The 21,060-nt window shown below is 36.5% G+C and overlaps 1 protein-coding gene across 7 annotated transcripts in view; it reads right to left on the bottom strand.

The window, feature by feature from the left end:
- DISC1 (DISC1 scaffold protein) overlaps nucleotides 1-21,060 on the bottom strand; it is a 184,279-nt gene that overhangs the window by 90,883 nt on the left and 72,336 nt on the right. For all 7 annotated transcript variants that reach the window (XM_072333836.1, XM_072333840.1, XM_072333833.1 and 4 more), the window contains exons 7-8: nucleotides 15,347-15,401; nucleotides 10,893-10,995 (exon numbers count right to left, since the gene is read on the bottom strand). In XM_072333836.1, the coding sequence (XP_072189937.1) occupies nucleotides 10,893-10,995; nucleotides 15,347-15,401 (158 nt within the window). The remainder of the gene's footprint in view (nucleotides 1-10,892; nucleotides 10,996-15,346; nucleotides 15,402-21,060) is intronic.

Below are 21,060 nucleotides of genomic sequence, written 5' to 3'. Positions count from 1 at the left end.
AAGTTTGCCAGTGCATTTATGAAGAAACAAGTCATGCTATCTTCATGTGCCACATTTCCAAATGGACAGAACACTGTAGAAGATAAGCGTGACCGCCACAAGAAATTGCCAGAAAAAAAAAGAGACAGATACTCAGATGTTTCTAAGGCAACAAGACAAATAATTAAACAGTGTGCCTTTATTTCACCTGAACTCATCCCAAGCATCAGCGCACAAGAGCCTTAATAAAACATGAAGGCAAGAAATTCTTCATTAGAATCTGGAGCTTACTCTTACATCTCAGAAGACAGCAAGGAAAAAGGTGTGATATTTTATATGAAACTTTTATACATATTAAACAAATCTTAATTCCCAGAGGGATAGTTTATATCAAAACCAAGGCTATAAGGAAATGGGAACAGGTAGATACAGCCCAGAAGCTAAAACTGCCTCATACGGCTTCTCCTGACAGCAGAGATGTCAAAGTCTACAGCAAACTCAGGAAAGCATATTCAAACTCATGCAACACAATTATCATCAGTGAGCTTCTGACCTCAATCACAACAACCAAAATAACTGTTTTCTAAATGCCATAAGAAGGTTGATTTAAAAATTAATGCACAATCCCTAGCTGCCAGCATTAAATGACATGCCCTCCTGGGATCTTTAAGAGACAAAGTCACTTTAGATGCTGTAGAAATACTATTCAGACATGTTAAAATACTTTATTCTGCTTACACATATAAAAATGTTAAAATTCCTCTTTTGATAAAAATAATTATATTTCACCTAAGCGAACAAAAAAAAAAAAAAAAAAACCTCCTGCTTTATCAAGCCCTCAAAGCTGTGCTTTATATAGCCATACCAATGGGAGAACTAATTGGCTAATATCAAATGAAAAAAGTTAGTTATAATTTTTAGAATCGTAGAATCCTTAAGTTTGGAAAAGACCACTAAGACCATCTAGTCCAACCACAAACCCATCCCCCCCACCACCACCACCACCATGCCCACTAACCGTGTCCCTCCACCCTCACATTTCTTAAACAACTCCAGGAACAGTAGCATCACCACCTCCCTGGGCAGCCCGTTTCAATGTAATGCATGGATTTTCTTTCCGGGAAACATGTGAAGTTGGTTTTACAGTAAAATTCAAAGTTATTCACCTTTGCTTGGAAAAACTCATTCCTATAAGTTTAGCATTGAAACATCATATTTCCATTGTTCAATTAACTTGAAGAATACAGTGCTCTGAGCAGGTCGAACAGTATACTGTCAAACAGAGCTGAGTATGCACATTTAACAGTAAGGTTTAACTTCTCAAAGTTATCTCTGAAGACAGAAACAAAAAACAAATTCCTCCTTAATCTTGCCCTTTAAAGTCCTCTCACACATCACAGTATCACACAGTATCACACAGTATCACAGTATCGTGCGAGTTGGAAGGGACCTTAGAGACCATCCTTCATCTCCCTCTCCTTACAGACAGTAAAATCAGGTAAGCTCCACCGGGCTTGATACGAACGCAGAAAATACTAGCCAAATTAAGCAAAAAATGGAAAAATAATATTTAAAAGTATACCCAGGAACAAAGTAGCCATTTCTATTCCCTGTGAAACTAAGTTGCATATAATAACTAACTTAGATTCTTTTCCTCTCTTCTGAAAATTCTACTAGTATGGCTGCATACAACAACTAAATGGCACTCAGCACACATATCTTTTCTCTATACATAATTACACTGTTAGATACCACTTTATCAAGTAGATAGTTGCCCTCAAACTAACATCTCATTATTCTGATAATATTTGCCAACAACAAATTGACTAAAAATATCCTTTCAAGTCCTCAAAACATAGGACAAAGTTAATGATCCACAGTCTTTCGTGCTCTGAGACTTTCTCATATTTATGCCAGGAAGTATGTACACTCATAGTTTCCATTATTTATACTTGGAGCAGAGAGGTATGTCTCAACCCTACTAAAACTACATTCATTACAATACAAGCAAAGGAACAATTTTTGCATAGCACTGAAGCATACATACCAGACATTGGTCTGAAGGTAGGAAAAAACTGCTCTGTACTTATCATTACTTACAAGCTATTCTTTCATAGACTAATGGTACCTTTAATGACACAATGAAGTGAAAATTCATGTTTTAGCTTAGGGCACTCACCACCGTGCTACTTATCAAAGGCACTGGAATTCAAGCCTGCAAATCCTCCACCCCATGAGAATATAAACCAATTCCAACACCAGAACAGAACTTGAAGAAAATAAATAGCATTTAGCTTCACACAAAGAAAAGAGAAAACAGTAAAAACGTGAAAGGAATATAAGATTTTGGAAGTAGTGCCAGTGTGTTTGTGCAATTATTTTTTTTCCAAGTAATAACACATGCTAACACATTTAGGGAGCAGAATGCTACTGAAATGTTTTATATGATCCTGAAAGGTAAAATGAAACAATCCATTTAGAAGTAGGCAAGAGACCACAAAATATACGTTTAGAAGAGGAATTCTCTGCCTTGAAAAGCCTATTGTACCAGGCCTAATCAGTCACCAAAGAGCAGCAACTCAGAAATTCATCATTGAATAAGTAATAACAACTCAAAGACATAAGTGAAAACTACCATTGAGAAAGTCACAAAAGCCTTCAGGAGAGAAGTCAGAGAGCTGGAAGCTGGTAACTTAGCAACAATGGATGTAACATGCTTTAAAGAGCAATAGAGGACGGTGACCACAAGGTTCCACCAATGCTCTGGTGACTGCTCTGAGAGAGATGAGCATAGGATCAGCTCATCTCCCCTTTCTCCTGCCTCCACACCACTGTCAACAGAGAAGGAGAATGCACTTGAGGGTAGCAAAACAGCCTAGAACCAATCTACATTATCATTAAATTATCATGCTCCTTTTACCAACCTAACCAAGAAGCAAAGCCAGAGAAGGGAAAGAAACATTCACATCACCTAGACTTTTGTACTAAAACAAGATGCACTGAAATTCAGAGGATTATCATCTTGTTCTGGACAATCTGTAGAAGGGAAAACACTAACCCATTCCACAGACCACACAGGAGTTTTTCTCACATCCTTTCCAGAGCTCTTCCCATGGGGTGAAAGCATCATCCCTTCACAGTTCTGCCCATCCAGAAAAGGAACTGCCAGAAAGATTATTCCACTCTCCCTCCCCTCCAGGGAGAGCAGGTTAGGTAACAGGAGAGAAAGAGAGTAAATCTCTACATGGCTGACTGACTGCTGGAACAGAAGCAATGATTTTCTGCTGTCTGGTCACATATCATTTTGGAGCTTCAGCTACTACAACTTACCTTTTTTAGTTCACTGAAAGTCAGTAACATCTGGCGGTCTCATTTAGATGTAAGATAAAAAGACAAATAGCATAGCTTTCTTAGGTCTGTGTGACTGTGACTTAGTTTTGGATCTCACTAGCATTATTTTTTAAGAGGGTTAATAGGCTTGTCAAAATGTACATAAGATTGTACTTGTAGCAAGACACCTGGATGGGGCATAAACTGATCATTCTGGAAACAACATGCCATTACACCATGCTGTATGCTGGAGCAGGATGTGATACAGGCACGAAGAACTAATCTCGATATGCCTCTGAGGTATCAGTTCAGACCACTGCCAAAAGTAAGATGCTAAATGCACAGAATCAGTTTTGTGATCTGACAAGACCCAGGTCTCTGCAAAACTCTGTAAAACAATTCACCAAAAAAACCGAAGCCTTTATGAGAAAGTATAAAGGGACCTTGGTATTCTTGTCTATAACACTAGTCAAGTTTTCCATCTGTTACCAAACAGCACTTCTCAAAATTTATATATACAAACAGGAGCACTAGTGCCTTAGAGCAGAAAACATTAAAAATGGCATGCAGCATGGCAGGGAATATATCAACATCTCATGGAGAACTTTATGACCATGCCTAACCTGCATGAAGTGACAAAAAGCAGTATAGTCATGAAAACAAGACATCCACATTTTCAACCTTGGATCTGTGTGTTTTGATAATGGCAGGCTGGTAGATGTCAGTATAGGCTGAAGGGAATGTCCTCTCTGTAGCACATAGTTGTTCTTCAAGCCATTCAGAACTTGCCCTAAATAAGCATCTGAGTAGGCAAAGAAACTGGTGAGGGGTCTGGAGAACAACTCTTATGAGGAGCGGCTGAGGAGCTGGGATTATTTAGCCTGGAGAAGAAGAGGCTCAGGGGAGACCTCATTGCACTCTATAACTTCCCGAAGGGAGGCTGTGATGGGGAAGGGTTTGGCCTCTTCTCCCAAGTGACAAACAGGACCTGAGAAAATGGCCACAAATTGTACCAGAAGAGGTTTAGATTAGACATAAGGAAAAGCTTTTTCTCTCAGAGAGTGGTCAGGCACTGGAATGGCTGCCAAGGGAGGTGGTGGAGTTGCCATGCCTGGCAGTGTTCAAGAGGCATCTGGACAAGGAGCTATGAGATATGTTTTAGTAGCTTGTGGTAGCAACAGTAATGGGAGGATGGTTAGACTAGGTGATCTTGTATGTCCTTTGCAACCTTGTGATTCTATGAAAGAAGCAACAGTGCCAGAATTAAATTTTGTGTTTAGTATGCATTTTGTATTATTTAGAAGCTACAATTCTACATTTTCTGTTGTACTGCTGGAAGTCATCCTACAGCATTATTCCAGTTGTTCAGAGATATTTGCAGTTAGTTAATGAAATATGAATTAAAATACTTAAGCAATGATGACACTAAATCTCCTACTGGTATAGATCAGAGTATATGTACTTTCCAAACTACTTAAGAAGTCATTCATTCTAATTTCTGTGAGTAGATCTAATTTGTATTTGCAAACATAACGAAAGTTAAAGATGTGCATCTCATAAATAAGAACATAAAACATTCAATTTTTCATTCACTTTTCCTTAACTATCCACTAGACACCTTCTAGCTATCTGATCCCATGTTGTCACATATACTCAAGAGAGGAAAAAAATCACAGCTATTGTATGTGTGTATGTGTATACGTGTCCACATATATATGAACAAATTGCAATATATATCAAATAATCTACTTTATTCATGTGTAGGAAACAGACCAAATGATGACAATATATTTATTTTAGGTTACAACTCCCCGCTTATTCCCAAATTATTTTCTCACCAAGGAAAAAAAAAAAAAGTGATAAATGCACCCTTTCTCACATATTATTTGATTTCTTGCAAAACAGCCTACAGTAGAAAACAAATTTCAACAATATCTCTACAGTTATATTCACAGCTGCTTACATATCAACTTTCTGAATTTTCTTAATGTTTTATGCTTATTTGATCCCACTGAATTTTATGCTAAATACATTCACCATACTAGCAGAATGAACACAGTATTCTGTACTGCTATATTCTTCCTATAACTGATGACAGACATTTTATATGTTAGAGATCCTGTAAGAAGCAATTGTTATAACAATCACACACAGGTTTTCAAGCACTGACAACTGAGGTGGTTTTCCTCAATTGTTTGTCAAATTAAACAAAACAGCAGCAACAAAAAACAAGTAACAACCCAACTATTAGATGGTAACCCAAAAGATTTCACCAAAAGTTATTTGTAAATGTGTATGTCAACAGCAAAATCTCATGCAATGAAGAGTACTTGTTACTTATAATTAGCTAATGCTACTAACAGCAAAACAGTGAACAACATAATGAAGGCTCTACCAACTATGTCTGGAGAAAAATCCTTGCCTAACATCTCAGGAGCATTAACTCAAAGTTGTTTATCACAATAGGCAAATGCCAATCAGAAGCGAAAGAGCTGCTTATATAGATGACCTAAATTTTAACTGTTGATAGAAAAGGCTTTTGAACACTCAAGAATGGGGATTTTTTTGTTGTTGTTTTCTTTTTTTCCCTCATGAAATATCAACATAATGTCATTAGTCTGCTGTATTTATTCTACAGCCTTCAAATATCTGAATGCTATTTCCTTTACTGTTTCTCCTCCAAATTTAGTTTTATACTTCTTCCACCAAACAAATAAAAGGGAGGAAGAACTTGTACATACGTGGCATCATCTCTAATGTCTTTACAGAAGCTTTTATTACACAGTCTTAAAATTTAAGGTATTAGAGATAGAAATGGCAGGATTGCTATGCTTGTATTGCATTTATGCTGGTATTTTTCTCTCAGAACAGGATCAGCTATATTTGCATATGTTCTAGTGTAAATACACCAATATTGTAAATCACTAACTGCAACAATTAGTGCAGTACACATAGAATATCAGTATTTTCCAAAGCTATCCAGGTAGATATTAAAGGCTGAGTTTTTCACGGTTTTCAAACCATCACATTATCACACATATGAAAGTCCTAAAAAGAAAATAAAGTATTAATACATCAATGAAGTTCATGTAACTTTACTATGAGGATACTCAAACCCAGGTGTGTGCAATTGCATTGCTACTTTTTTGCTTTGACACTGATCCAGAAACATTTAAAACTGGTTCCTGAGGGAAAATGCTGCATTAAATGAAAACAGTGCAACATCTGTTCAAAGGAAAACAGTTGTTCTCAGATTGTTAGTATTGTTGAGGAAATTATCTGACTGAATGATCTAATTGCTACAGTAGAAAAAAAACAACAAATATTTATCCCTGCCTAATATTTCCAAGAATAAATGAAAAGTACGTCCAGTAAAATTGTTTCTTCACAATTAATAATTTCCTTTGTATTTTGTACTATCTCAAGGCTGTCCACTTTGTCTGAAGTAGAGGAGGCTCAGGAGAGACCCTATTGCTCTCTACAATGACCTGCAAGAAGGTTGTAGCAAAATGCAGGTCAGCCTTTTCTCTCGGGTAACAGCCACAGGAAGAAAGGGAACGAGTTGTGTCAGGGAAGATTCAGGTTGAATATTAGGAAAAAAATACTTTGCAGAAAAAGCAGTGAGGCATTTTGGAACAGACTGCCCAGGGAAGTGGTGGAGTCACTGTCCCTGGAGGTGTTCAAAGAAAGGGTAGATGTAGTATGTAGTACTTAGGGACATGGTTTAGTGGGCAACATCAGTGGTAGGTGGACAGTTGGACTGGAGGTCTTTTCCAACCTTGATGATTTTATCATTTAAACAGCTGCATATTTCCCAAGTGAAGGTTCTGTCACCTTCTAATGATTTGGTATCAGCAGTTCAGGGGATATTTACATGCAATATCATGCTTAAATCATGCCAATATTTTTAAAATTGACACATATTTCTTAACTATGCCTTACTTAAGAGATACCATTCATTAATGCCTAACTCACGAATACGCAAGTCCTAAATACTTCAGCTTTCTCTATATTATTCGTTGCTCTTTGTTTTTGCCTTGTTAAGCAAAACAAACGAACAAGTAAGCTATTTTTATCTCCATCTTCCTCTTTCCTCTTCTGAATTTACCAAATCTTGTCTTCCTGATCCTCTTTCTTACTACTTGCATTCCACATCCTGGCTTTTCTGATTTTTAAAGGGTTGTGCTCTAAGGTGTTATTTTTTGCTTGTTTTGTTTTTTGGTTCTTCTTTCAGAATCTTTTCATCTTTCAGTTCCTTAGAACACATTTTTTTGTCATTCCATTATCTAATTGCACAGCATTCTGCCTTTAACACAAATGGGAGTCATTATGTCAAATATAATTAGCCATTTCTTAATACAAGTGAAAGAAATTACACCAATCCCTATTACAAAATTACCTTTCACCCTTGATTTTCAATCACTTCCCTCTAGCTACAAAAATCAGATCTAAATTACTTGCTCCCCTGTATGGTTTTTTCCTACCTCCCCGCCCCTTGAAAAATAAGTTATCTTCATCACAACTTATGCTTAATCATCTTTGATGCTTTCTTCCCATCTTACCATTAGTTAGCCATTAGAAACAAGCACTTGTTATTGTTAACTCCATGCTTCCAATACTACTACTAGTTGGACCTAGAGCCCCAGTCACCTTCTATTTCTAATATAATAGTAACAAGACATTGTTCAAGTATTCTCACACAGGGACATTAAATTGCATTGTTTCACATCTTTGCCTAAGCTCCAGAAGACACATTTCTGCATTTTTGGCATGCAATGCAATACTTCTCTGCTTGTCTATCACAATATGCTATAATTTGTAACTAACTGGAGTTACACATCTCAGCTTCTTCTACCAAATCTGCAATATCAGTTCACATTTGATGGTATGCCAGAAGTTCATCATTTTTCTTTTAAATTCTCTTCATTCTCTTCATGTATGCACATCTAAGGCACATAACAACCTGCTTCATCATTCTCCTGCTTTACACTTCTAAGTATTTCTAAAAAGCAGCTCAATTACAGGCGTAAAGCCACCATTCTCCTACAAAGCAAGCTATAATTGAAATCCCACATTTTTTCCAAGAGAGGAACCCAAGAACTGTGGTACAATCTACAGCACGTCTGTACAATTGTACCTCCCTGTATAGCCTAGGAAAGGAAGATATCCAGATTAGATCTGGAGAAAACAATTAAGTCTTCATTAATACACACAGTTTAAAGCCCTCTTACTGATGTCAGTAGGCACTATTTAAGATGGGGATTATATGAAACTTTTTCACTGTAAATATGCCTCTTATTTTACAGTCCCATACAGTTCAGACAAACTGCTCCTTGCATACGAGTCCAGGCCGTTTCTTCATCAGCAAGCCCAGGATTGAGAATCAGTATCATTGCTGCTTTCCATCATCTACTGCACCAGCACAGTTGGACTTAACACTTTTTGGATTTACTTTTATATATAATCTAATCAGAAAGATTTATACTGTATGAAAACATATGTTAATGTGATGGTGCTAAGAGCTTTCCAGTTGTAGAAGATCCCAACAGGCTCCTAGTTCTATCACTTATATTGTAAAATAGCATTTATTTACACTCAGAGGGACTTTTTATGTTTTAATTCGTAGCATCAAATTCAGAACATGGTACTAGTGTGTGTTGTTTCCAATAAATAACTTTAGAAAGAATGGGAAGGAGATACCAAAAGTCATTTAACACAGTCATGAAAGATGCTGGATATGAACTTACATAAGAAAAAAAAAAAATCACGCACATCCTGTTGAGAGTCTTAGGAAGACAATAACAGAATTTCACCTTAACAACAATTTAAGATTGTAATGTTTAGTCATTAAAATTCCCCTGAATAATGAGTTTTTCAGAGTAAGAAAGAAAAGAAATATCACTTATCAGCAGCAAGAAATAGTATCAATATTTCTTAAAAAGCATGCAAAGACAATCAAAGTCACAGTAGTGAAAAAGCATTTTGTAGGAGCATCAGCATTAAATTGTCTCTTGAATTCATCTCTGAAACAATCAACCTCTCATAAGAGCTAACAAGTATAAAATATTGTTACAATTGCTTTGGGAATAGTCCTCAAGCATTTATTTACTCTCTCAAAGTCTAAAACTGAAGTGCATCTTTTCCGGTTGATCACTTCTTGCAGTCACAAAGCAGCTGCAGATTTAGTTTTTGGGCTATTGTATTCTCAAGCAAGTCATAAAATGGTGGAGAAAAGCTTTGACCCCGTTTCCAAAAGCAAGAAAATTACCTACATTCAAATAGTCTAAGGGCAGAGAAGGGTGATTACTCAGCTTACCTTGTAGGTGAACAATGGAATAAAAATAGGGTTTCTATTCTGAAAGGAGTCATGAAAACCAAAGAAAGTGGCTACACTCAGCACCATCACAAGATCTTATCTGTAGTTTCCTTTTGGATTTAGCTGAAATCTGACATTATCCACTTCTCACAAACAAATCACATGATACTGAACAAAGTTTCAATTGAAAATAATTCAGTGTAGAGGTACAAGCTTCTCATATCTAGTTGAGAAGGTAAATGACCATCAGACAGCTACAAGTCATTTTGACACACTGAAAGTCCCCTGCCCTTTCTTCTTTCTTTAGTGTAACAGTGGAAAAATTTCTTGTACCCAAGGAATTTTCTTCTTTTCAGCTTCCTCTGAGGGAAGAGTAAGCTAGAAACATCTATGAAAATACTAGCTGCAAACAGTTTGCTGAACTAAAGTTACCTCTCCAAACAGAAAAACAGCAGTGCTTTGCTTTCTTTCCTTAGTAAACACAATATGCTATAATTTGTAACTAACTGAAGTTAAATATCTCAGCTTCTTATACCAAATCTCTGCGATTTCACAGAGATTTCATGGTTCACATTTGATGGTGTGCCAGAAGTTCATCATTTTTCTGTTAAATTCTCTTCATGCATGCACATTTAAGGCACATAACAACTTGCTTCATCATTCTCCATACAGTGTAGAAGTCCCAAATAATTGTCATGTAAAATCGTCACAAGTCAGACTCCTTAATGATATTTTAATGCTTTACTGGTCATAAATAACACGCACAAGTGCTCCAATGACCAAATTGTTTTTATGCTGTGAACATTAGTTGTCTAATGATCAGAATAGTAGTTGCAGCCAGTTATTTTTTTCCATTTAAAAAGGTAATTTAAAGCCATATTTGTAATTATTGCATCTTTGTCATAAATTAATTATGATCCTTAGCTAGAAAGCTCTAAGCATTTAACTTGTAAAGTCCAAGAATCATAAAGTCCAAGAGCTATTATTATTTACCATTTTACTTATGGAGAAACATCATGTTCTTTGCATACTTACTGTCTACCACACAATAACCTCTTAACAAGTAGTTCCCATCTGTGGAGAAATGTCGTGCTCTCTCCACAGTACCTTACACAGGGCATGACACAGCCTGGTTCTACCATGCTTGCCATGATTCTAAGGGATCTAGTTAAGTGCAGATCAATGCCTTTTCCCAAGAAGGTTGGGCTATGTAAAGGTCTAATATGACACTCATTAATGTCAGCCCTTCTTATAACTTAAAACTTACCTGATACAGCCAGCATTTTGGCCTCAAGTAGAGCTGGTATCTGAGACTCAATATCACTCACTTTCTTCCTCAAAGTACTGCAGAGTTTCTGACTCGTGCAAACCTAGATTGAGGCAGACAGGCATGATATATAATTCATTCATGTAAAAATATAAGGCAATTTAAATGGAGCTTCAAATGTTCTTGGTTTACAGACATGACATAACATCCTACAGCAGGGAAAAGAAACTTAATAAAAAGTGATGTCTTCACAGAAGTATCAAAGATGAATCAAAATTTCTAGGTTTACCACACATTCTGTGATGAAAATAGAGAACAGTAGTGACATTAGCTACCCACACGGGAGAGAACATGCTTTACCACTAAGCACTGAGGCTGTATTTAGAAGATAGGCCAGCCAATGAACTCGTACATTTTCAACATTAACAGTGATTCTTGGAATGAGTAGAATGTAAATGAACCCATGTTTGGAGTTTAAGGCCTTGTAACTCAGAATACACAACTTTCAAACAAAACATATTATTGCCATGTATCTTAAAAGTAAAGAGAGAAAGTAGCTGCCACGCTCTTGAGAAGGCAATAACAACTCAACACCTCATTTCACTACCAGGAGACACAGCTGAATCGGGTTCAGGTTTTACTTAAATAATAATAATAATAATAATAATAATGGCTGGCATTAAAAATATGGGGAGAGAGGACAATGAGAAGAAAAGTAGCTCAACTGCTTCTGTACTTGAAGTGTACATTGTCACCTCAGAATGACTTCATACACTGAACACAAATAATACAACCGCCACATATTCAGAAGTGTTGGTTTTCACTCCATTTGCATCAGCTGTGAAGAAAAGCAAAATGAACAAAACTCCCTCACCTAGTTAAGGCCAATACTCTTGTTCTGAAGGCAGAAATCAAGCAGTTGCTCAGAATTGTAGATGACACTTGAGAAAACAGCATTCATTGGAACCAAGGGTAAAGCAATAATCAAGAAAGAGACAGGGCAGTTGTGAAGAGATGAGATGTGAAATGAAATCTCCAGAGGAATGTTTCTCTGCTCTTCTTGATATTTTGTCCTCAAAGCATGCGTATATCCCATGCATATTAACAAAAGCACAGCTCTTGTTCTGCTTTTTAGGAGCCTTACAGCTCTCATGGCTTACCTGTTTGCATAATTGAAGGATAACAATTCAGATACAGCACAAGTCACAAGGATAACAATTCAGATACAGCACTAATTGTAAATCTTACTAAATGGTGAATATTCTTACTTCAGCTGAGAGTATCCATTAACTATGCATGGATCTTGGGATTTTCAAATCAACAGATCTACCATCCAAGTCTCAAAAGACTTCAGAATCTTCCTATTAATTTAAAAAACACATCACTTTTGCATGAATTTCTAATTTTTCAGTTTCCAGGTATTTCACTTCATTTCAGTATTTCCTTCCAAGTGACCTGCCTACTGATCTACTTTAAATGTTAAAATAACCCAAACCTGTCAGAGGTGAATAAAAGTGCTCACAGAAGCTAAAAGCCATGTCTATCTCACATCTCCAAAATAAATCTTAAAGTTTTTAATAACTACCTTTTAAGCGGTGTTTGCAGGTGCTGAATGGCTCAGTGAATTGCAATTAGGCTGGGAATCATTCAGCTCTAGGAAAACTGTATAAACACATCTCATGCTGGTAGTAACTTAAAGTCATTACCACTAGACAGACATTTGGCAATTATGCAAAATAAGCTGGGAGGAGGTTTAAACAGTTTCTAGCGAACACTGCACTTTGTAAGCATTACTGTCAGAATGCAGCTTGCTGACACTTTTTATTAATGGACCAAAGGCAGGAACCAAAGGCTGAAAGGAGGTGCCTCTAACTCAGAGATAATTCTTCTGGAACATGAGATAACTACATTACTGAGCCTCTGCACGTATCTACGTCACATGTATTCTGCAGATAAATGAAAAACATTAATCTCCAGAGCTATCACATGGCATAGTTCAACAAAACTAAATGAAAGACTGAGAAAGGCAAAATAATTTAACATCTTCTAAACTAATAGCTCTGCTTCTACTTTGCATCAATTCTACTCTGTGACATCCAATTCCTTTCATATTTTTTTTCTGATTATTTTATCCTAACAGCAACTACCATTATTTGTTACAGCAGCTTTTTCAGCCTCTGAAGAAAATTTCCTAGATGATGATGCACATTAACAAAGCTCACGCTCTCCTCACCTCCAGGTGAACACACTATCACTGTGCTCCTATTCAGATAGCCAGTACTCATGTTTGAGGAATCAGCAATGCAGATGCCTTGTTACCAAAGATCAGCAATGCTGCAGCACACAGACCAAGGAGTTCCAGTTACAAAAAAGCTCCCATTCAGCTTTAGGAAAGTTCTTTACAGACAAATATCAAACGTTTCTCTTTTAAAAAGTCCTTCGTGTTTTTGTTTGGTTGGTTGTTTTCAGTTTCTGTTGAGTTTAAAAATAAATAAATAAATCTCTTTTGGAATAAATCCTACAAATCAGAAGACAGTTGTAATGAAAAATGTGGAATGCTGCTTAGCAAAGCTATGTGGAATCAATCTGAAATGAAGCAAAATATCAAATTTGCCCATTGTTATGCTTTCTGCCTTGACAGTGTATGATGTTAATCTCAAGTGGCAGAAATGGGAACAAGGATACAGACCAAAGCCCCTGAAATTATCTCTTCCTCCAACCATCCCAAGAAGAAGAATTTTGATTAGCTTTCATATTTCTTTATAACAGTGTTTTAGAAAAGACATGGAAATTGTCTTTATGTCACCTGAAAAGATAGAAGAGCCCACTGGATATCCTCATACAGCACAACCTTGACACTTGCAAAAGCAGATATTAATTTCTGAAGGAAGAATGGAGATAAAGGGGATTGTTGCCTTCACTGACAGACTGATTCGTAGCCTCTGCAACCCCAGCTGAAATCAGCACAGATGAGGCAGAAAAGGCCACAAACACTTGGGGGAAGGAAAAAGTCTTTCACTGAGTAGTATTTTCCCCATAAAATGAGGAGGTTTAAAAAGACCAGCCCCATTCAGGTTGAGAAGAAAATACGATGAGATTATTTGAATGAATGAAATTAATAAATGATTTGGAGGAGTCTGATTACCTGCTTCCTATTTACTGTTTTTAATAAATAGAAGCCGTCACACAAGAATGGAATGAAATTAAAGTAATATTTTACCTACTGAATATTTAAAGAAACAAAATAGGTTGTGGAATTCTACAGTGATCACTTTTCATTGGTTACCCAGTGCTTCAGTTCTTATTCAAAACTTTTAGGTACTATACTTAAAAAAAAAAATAAACCTTCAAAATATATAATCACACTTAATCTTTTCTCCTGAAAATGTATGTAACGTGTTTTAATCTGCATGACATGCTCTGAGCTACCAAATCTCTCATTCATTTCAGTGGATGACCTGAAGGTCAATTATAATCTTTTTCTCGACACTTTATTCAGAGTGATTTAAAAATACAGAGAGGAGTGTCATATTATTATAATCTGTATTAATATTTCCCAAGAGGTGTGCATATGCATGTAATAGAGGAGGGAAAAAAATATCAAAGAAGTATCCAGATGCAGTCAATCAGTCTTCTTAACAGTGAATGCCAGAAGTGTTAGGAAAATGATTATGAAGAATAGAGTACAAAGGATAACAAAGGATAAATATTTCATTACTTTTTGTGAGAGGAGAGAACATGAGGAAATAAATTTCAGAAAAATTAATGATTGAAAAACAAACGTTTTCTTTCTGCTCCACATATTCCTATATGAATTAGCTGAAATAAACCTTCCTAGAGCACTCAGAGTAAGGATGCTCTGGTGCTCAATGAGCCATTTTTGCAATACCAAGGAAAATACAGCAGTGTGTTTCATGGAAAGAAGACCAGGAGAAAAAAACTAAAAAGAAAGTTGTAACACCTCCAATTAAAAACCAACATATGACGAATAACATTACATTGCTTTGCAGTTTTAAAAAGATTGCTAGTTTATTATTAGCAAAACACAAGGTAAAGAGGAAATTTGTTTCTTTTCTTTCTCCACACCAGCCAAACCTGACTGTTAGGAAGCAAGAGCCAAAGTGTAAATGCATTCATCTGTGAGGAGAGTTCACTTTCTTTTCATGAAGCACTGAGTCTGTTCCTAAATTGAGGCCATCAACAAGGCTGATCACTGGCAAACATAAGGCAAAAAACAATAGATTACTCCATCTACTTCCTTAAGCATAATCTCTGTGGCCTGTCCAGGTGGAATTATCTTTTTTTCAGGGTGTACATTTTAAAATATTTAAAAGTAAAATCTGTTCAGAGGAAACAACAAAAAAAAAAATGCAAAATATAGACAATAATAATGCAAGGTATTAGCTGATTCTCTAAATATTCTGAAGAAAAACTGATAGCTGATGGGTACTTACTTTGGCAGTAGTTTCTTTAATGGCCATGCTGAGTGACTGCTCTTTCTCCTGAAGGCTAGAAGGGATTAAAATAAAATAAAGTTGACCTTCTCTGCTCATCATGGTCTGCTACACAAGACACTTCTATGTGGAATGAAGTACGTAGGCTTCAACACTTGGATTTTGTTGAACATTACATAAATTTGTCAATTTATTTACACGCACCAAAGGCACAAGTTACATTTTTAACAAAGTTCAAATATTAATACAACATCAGGAGTGAGTCCAGACACTATTTTTTGCTACCACAATAATTCCCTCTCCCACCTATTTTGCAGGTGTATGTTTTTATACAACATTCAGTTACATTGTCAGACACTATTTTCTTTTCCATTAGACAATTCAGCATACACTGCTCCCCTTCAGCAATATTTCAATTCTTCCTTTTAATCTCATTATAAAATTTCTCCTTCTTTACAACCAAAGCCTGGATTTATTTCAAAGATACCCTTGCAAGATAAGGCACCTTTGTATTCATTTAACAGGTGAGAGAAACATACAAAAGCATTGTTAATCAGAACAGGCATTAACACTGAGTGCTCACTGAGACACACACAAGCCCTGCTATCTACCTGCATGCACTTCAGTTTTAATTTCTAGGACTAGTTGATTCCTATTTCCCAAGCACAGTACTTACTGGGCTCAGCTTTAAAAGCCAGCACTCATGTCAGCCCAAACTCCAGCACACATGGAGTTGGACTTGCATTCAGCTATCAAGCATCCACAAAGCCTGGCTGAAACACCCTGCCCCACTTCACATGGGAAGCAAGATGGACTCAGAGGCAGACTCCAGCTGTGCAATTATAATCTAATTCAGTTAATGATGAAGCTATTTGTATTGCTTTCCTTAACACCCTCCTTCTCAAAGCGCACACCTTGTCAGCCCACAGAACAGCAAGGCCAAGCACCTCATTAACACCACAGCATGCCAGGAACCCTCCAGCTCCACATGAAGCAGTCCCCTCAGAAACAGCTTATGACAACGTGAGCTACTGCCTGTAAAAAGCAGCAAATACACTGGCTACCACCACAAAAGTGGAGATGTTGTCAAACCCAAACAGAATTCTCATATTTCTTCCTAAACAACAATATGGACAAAATTGGAAACATTACATACAAAATTATGCCATTAGCAGCTTCCTGCCTGCCTCTGGGAATGCCAGGGGGAATGAACTCTTTCACCATTTCCCTTCTTAGACTATGAAATTCCCAGGGACTTCCAGAATCTATACAAATAGATTTGGAACTGGACAGGTTATGTAAAAAAGAGCCACGCCTTGTGTTCAGATGTCAACTGGGAGCAGCAAGGCTGCAGTGTGTAATTGAATGAGTAATGGGTGACTGACCCAGTTGTTCTCAACCTGACTTATAAAATTCAGCTCCAAAGATCCAAGACATAATAAAAATGTAAAGTGCAGTTATAGCCAGAAGAACAACAACACAAAACGGCACCTTTATTTAACAAACCTCTTCAGAGGGTATTTCCTCTCAGCTGTTTACTTCCCTCACAAAGAACCCCCCCCCCCTCAAGTTTATATGATGCCTCAGTCCTCTGTAGAGATCACATAGCTAAGAGGAAACAAGATCAATTTTTATCTTATTTTTAAACTATATGTCCAAAACAGCATTACAAACTATGACCTAGTTTTAAAACCCTTATTGAGGATTTACAAACCCACTTGGGTTCTCAGGTCTAGCATTTGAGTGGGAAAAGACACCTATATCCTCTAATTTCTTCCTATGATCATCTATGAAGTCACTGAAAAATACATACATAATTACATACTGCTATTTCAGTGAGAGTAGAATTTTGAGAAAGTTTCATGTTAATCTGAGCAACATCAGTAAATAACAAGTGTCAATAAATCATAGTTTTGACTCAAATCGGCAATACACATTGACACACAAACTCCAAATATTCTTTTTAGTGTTAAAGCATTCATGCAGACTCTCACTACTGTACTTATAATTTACAGTGCGAATTTCACAGCAGTATTTTGCTTTGAATTTATTTGTAAGCCTTAAGTGTACTACTGTAGCAACTCCTTATTCCTTTGGAGATAAACTCATTATATTATTCACAAACAATAACCAGAACTGGGCATGAACCAGACAGAGTTTTTACAGAAAACAGTTTTTTTTTTTTACAAGCAAGAATAGTTTATCATTGATCATATTCCCAGGCTTTCCTCTTCTACCACCAGCCACCATCACAGAGAAACCCCTCACAAGCTTTCCAATTAACTGACAAGCTAATGCTCCAGCTGACCCGCAGCAGTAACCAAGCGGTCAATACCGATTCATTCCACCAACAAAAGGTTTTAACAGCCATGATCTGTTACATGTGACTTGAACCAGAAACAGTATTTTCTTTTACCAGCACCCTGGAGCATCATATTTCAGTTTAAAAGGGGTATGCTGTCTGCTTAGAAGTTGCTTTACTTATGACTATTGGGGATAACAGCATTAAAAAGAGCTCCTTGGAATAACACTTAATTCTCGCCTGAGAAAAAGGCCATAGTTTTGATTCATTGCTATTCTTCTCTGGTAGAACAGATAATCAAGAATTTGACTGCTTGTTCTCACAGCCTCTGCAATCTATTATAAGAGCCATTTAGAAGTTGCATCTCAAATCCAATATAAGCTAACTTCATCACAGACAATGCAAAGTTCTTGACCTGACTGATGGAAGGAGTAGAATAAGACAGAAATTCAATTAATACAAATTTAACTGACTAAATGCTAGAGAAGAAAGGTTTAACAGTAATAGAACTGATGGCAATCTATGTATCATCTGCTATTCTCCCTATGTATCATATACAATAGCCATATAAGCTGTTTAAATTGTTTCCTTTGGATACACACACATTAGGACCCCTAATAACCTAATAAAGAGATAAAAACAGTGTAAACTTGCTACATTGTGGGGTCTCACTGTATACACTAGGAAATCAGGCAATAAGGTATTACATTTTTTGGATGATGAAGGAAGTAAAAACACAGACTTAAGATGCACAAAGGACATAAAAGTGCTGTATATTCAGGACCTGAGGCTGACATAGAATGCAACTGTACTCAAGGGAAAAATTGTAAGGTCCAAATACTTTGAACAAACTAGTGCCTTGTGAGGATCTCATTTCAGTGACCATAGAGGAATATATGCATTGGGTGTGGTGAATTGTAATAACACAGATGGAAACTGATGAGATAATGTTCATAATCAGGAATGGCAGGTAGACAAAATAGCAGCAACCACTGAGACCAGACTGACTGAGAAGGAAGACTGGAAATCAAGAGGACTGGTCATTCAATCAGAGACTTCCGATATGACCACAAAGGATGTTAAATTTCATTATGTAACAGTTTAAAATCTTTTTAAAGAACATTCTAAGAACCTGTGATTTATATGCAGGAACTGCAGATAGTGTGGAAGTAGCTTTGTTCAGAGGAAGGCTGAGTAGTACAATACTGGGAAGAATGGCTTTCTACTAAAGGAAGGTATGTTGCTGAATTTCTTTCCTTCCACTTTGCTAGTATACTTCCCTTCACATATGAGGCTATTGTGCATTTATGTTATATTTGGCTTCCTAAGAAAATATTCAAAGAATGAAAATGGGCAAAGTCACACTGATCTCTATGTTCATGATACATAAGAATACAGCTGGAACAGATATAGTTCCAGTACTAATGACAAAATACACATACACTGACAAAAAAAATGTAGTCAGAATGTAGCCTGCACAAAAGTGCACAAAAGAACTTATTACACATGGGGTACAAATATTAATAACCAAATTCTATACTGGAGATTTTTTATTTTTACATGGAAATTTAGGGACAATATTTGAGCTAAGCCTGCAGAAACTGAAAGACAAAGGGTACTCTTTACAGCAAAGCTTCTTCTTTACTTTGCTGTTACCTGAAAGATTTTTCTAGGAAGTGAAATATCAGGACCTATCTCCGTATCACATTACAGTCCTACAGCAAAAAGCACACTTTCATTCTAAGTACAATCAGAACAATATAAAATTACTCACATTCAAGTTGTGTATATAAGAACAATGGGCTGAACTTCATAGGAATACTCATTCCCTTCCTCTTATATTTATTGATTATTAAACAACTTGCAGCATGTTTGAATTTGGCCTTTGACTGTCTGATAATCAATCAATAACCCAATAAAATCCACAGAAAGAATGGCTTTCCTGATGTGAAGTTCCTAAGAGGAAGACTCCTCAGATTTGAAGTAACCAGAAGTTGTGCTTTCTTAGAAGATAAAAATACACATCCCGAGCATTATGCTTGTAATCTTGCTTTTAGCAGTAAACAGAAGCTGACCTTCCAAAAAGCCTTTGTCCAGTTCTTTACAAAATCTGAAGCATTACTCATGGAACATTTGGTATAAATACCAGCCTACATCAAAGCAAAAATCCACTAGAAATTTTAAGTCTAGGGATGTCAGCAGGCCTTCAAGGAAGAAATCCACTGTATAAAAATCAAATCAAACAATCAATAACTTTCTTGTACTTCTACAGTTCCCTTAATGAACATCTTTCAGAAGGCTTTGAAGAGAAGTCAAGATAAAAAAAATGCTTTTGAGCAAAACTGTACTTAGCACAAGGCAGCTTTAAGTTAGTAATCTACCACTAGGGCTGAAGAATAAGAAAAACTAAGAAAACATACATACCTGATGTTTTCTTGTGTAAAAGCAAAATTTTCTTGAGTAAATTCAACAAATTCAAATTACAGAAACCATGTGAAGTTTTTCACCAGGACAAAAATCTACAAGGGCATCGTCAGTCCTACACTTTCGGCTAATTAAGAACATTCAGAACTAGGTCACTAAGTATACTAAAATGAAACATATACTTCATATATTTGTCTATTCCACACCATACTTGGAGCATAATCATGTAAGACAATGGACAGCAATTTTATCTTCATTTCACGTGATCTGTTCATAATGATTTGGCTTACATATTAGCATAGGAAGAAAGCAATATTTCAGTCAAGCACATAAGTTCCTTTCCAACTTCTTGCACTGATCCATGGGACTTAAACAATGGGATTTTCACATCTCCAGGTTGGGAAACAAAAATCATACCTGACACATAAAATGTGGATTTTTTCAAAGAAACTCATTTTTTCTCAGATATGCAGACCATAGAAGATATTTATAAGACAACAGAACTAGTTAAACACTGACAAAGAAGCAGAATTTCTGTCAAACTGAATAGGTAAAAATCCAATTTATCTGTCTAAATCTGTCACTGCTCCTGAGGGTGGACTTCGACACTAAGCAGAAGGAGAGAAAAATTGTGCTTAATTCATAGTAAAAGTGAAATTTGTGGCAATTAAAAAGACTAGCTACCTGAAAAAGTAGTAAAATGCCAAGTGTTACCTTGGAAAGCTTCCAAGCTCAAAATTAATCTGGTTTGAGACAAAAAATATCAAGAGATGTACTTCAAGGTACAGGAGCATTTGTCCTTCTGCAGATTTCAATATACAGAATTCTCCAAGGTATGTGAATGAAAGTCCAGAATTATCTACCTATCTCTGAAACATCGGGGAGCTTATTTTGCTCCAGTTGCCCTTCTAGCTATCGTTCTGCAGAGCAGTACTTTTCTGATGTTGTCTTATGTGATGGCTTCAATACACGTGCTTCTCAACACTGC

The sequence above is a fragment of the Excalfactoria chinensis genome, chromosome 3 (genome assembly GCF_039878825.1).
Source record: "Excalfactoria chinensis isolate bCotChi1 chromosome 3, bCotChi1.hap2, whole genome shotgun sequence".
NCBI lineage: Eukaryota > Metazoa > Chordata > Aves > Galliformes > Phasianidae > Excalfactoria > Excalfactoria chinensis.
This window is presented reverse-complemented; position numbering and strand designations above follow the sequence as displayed.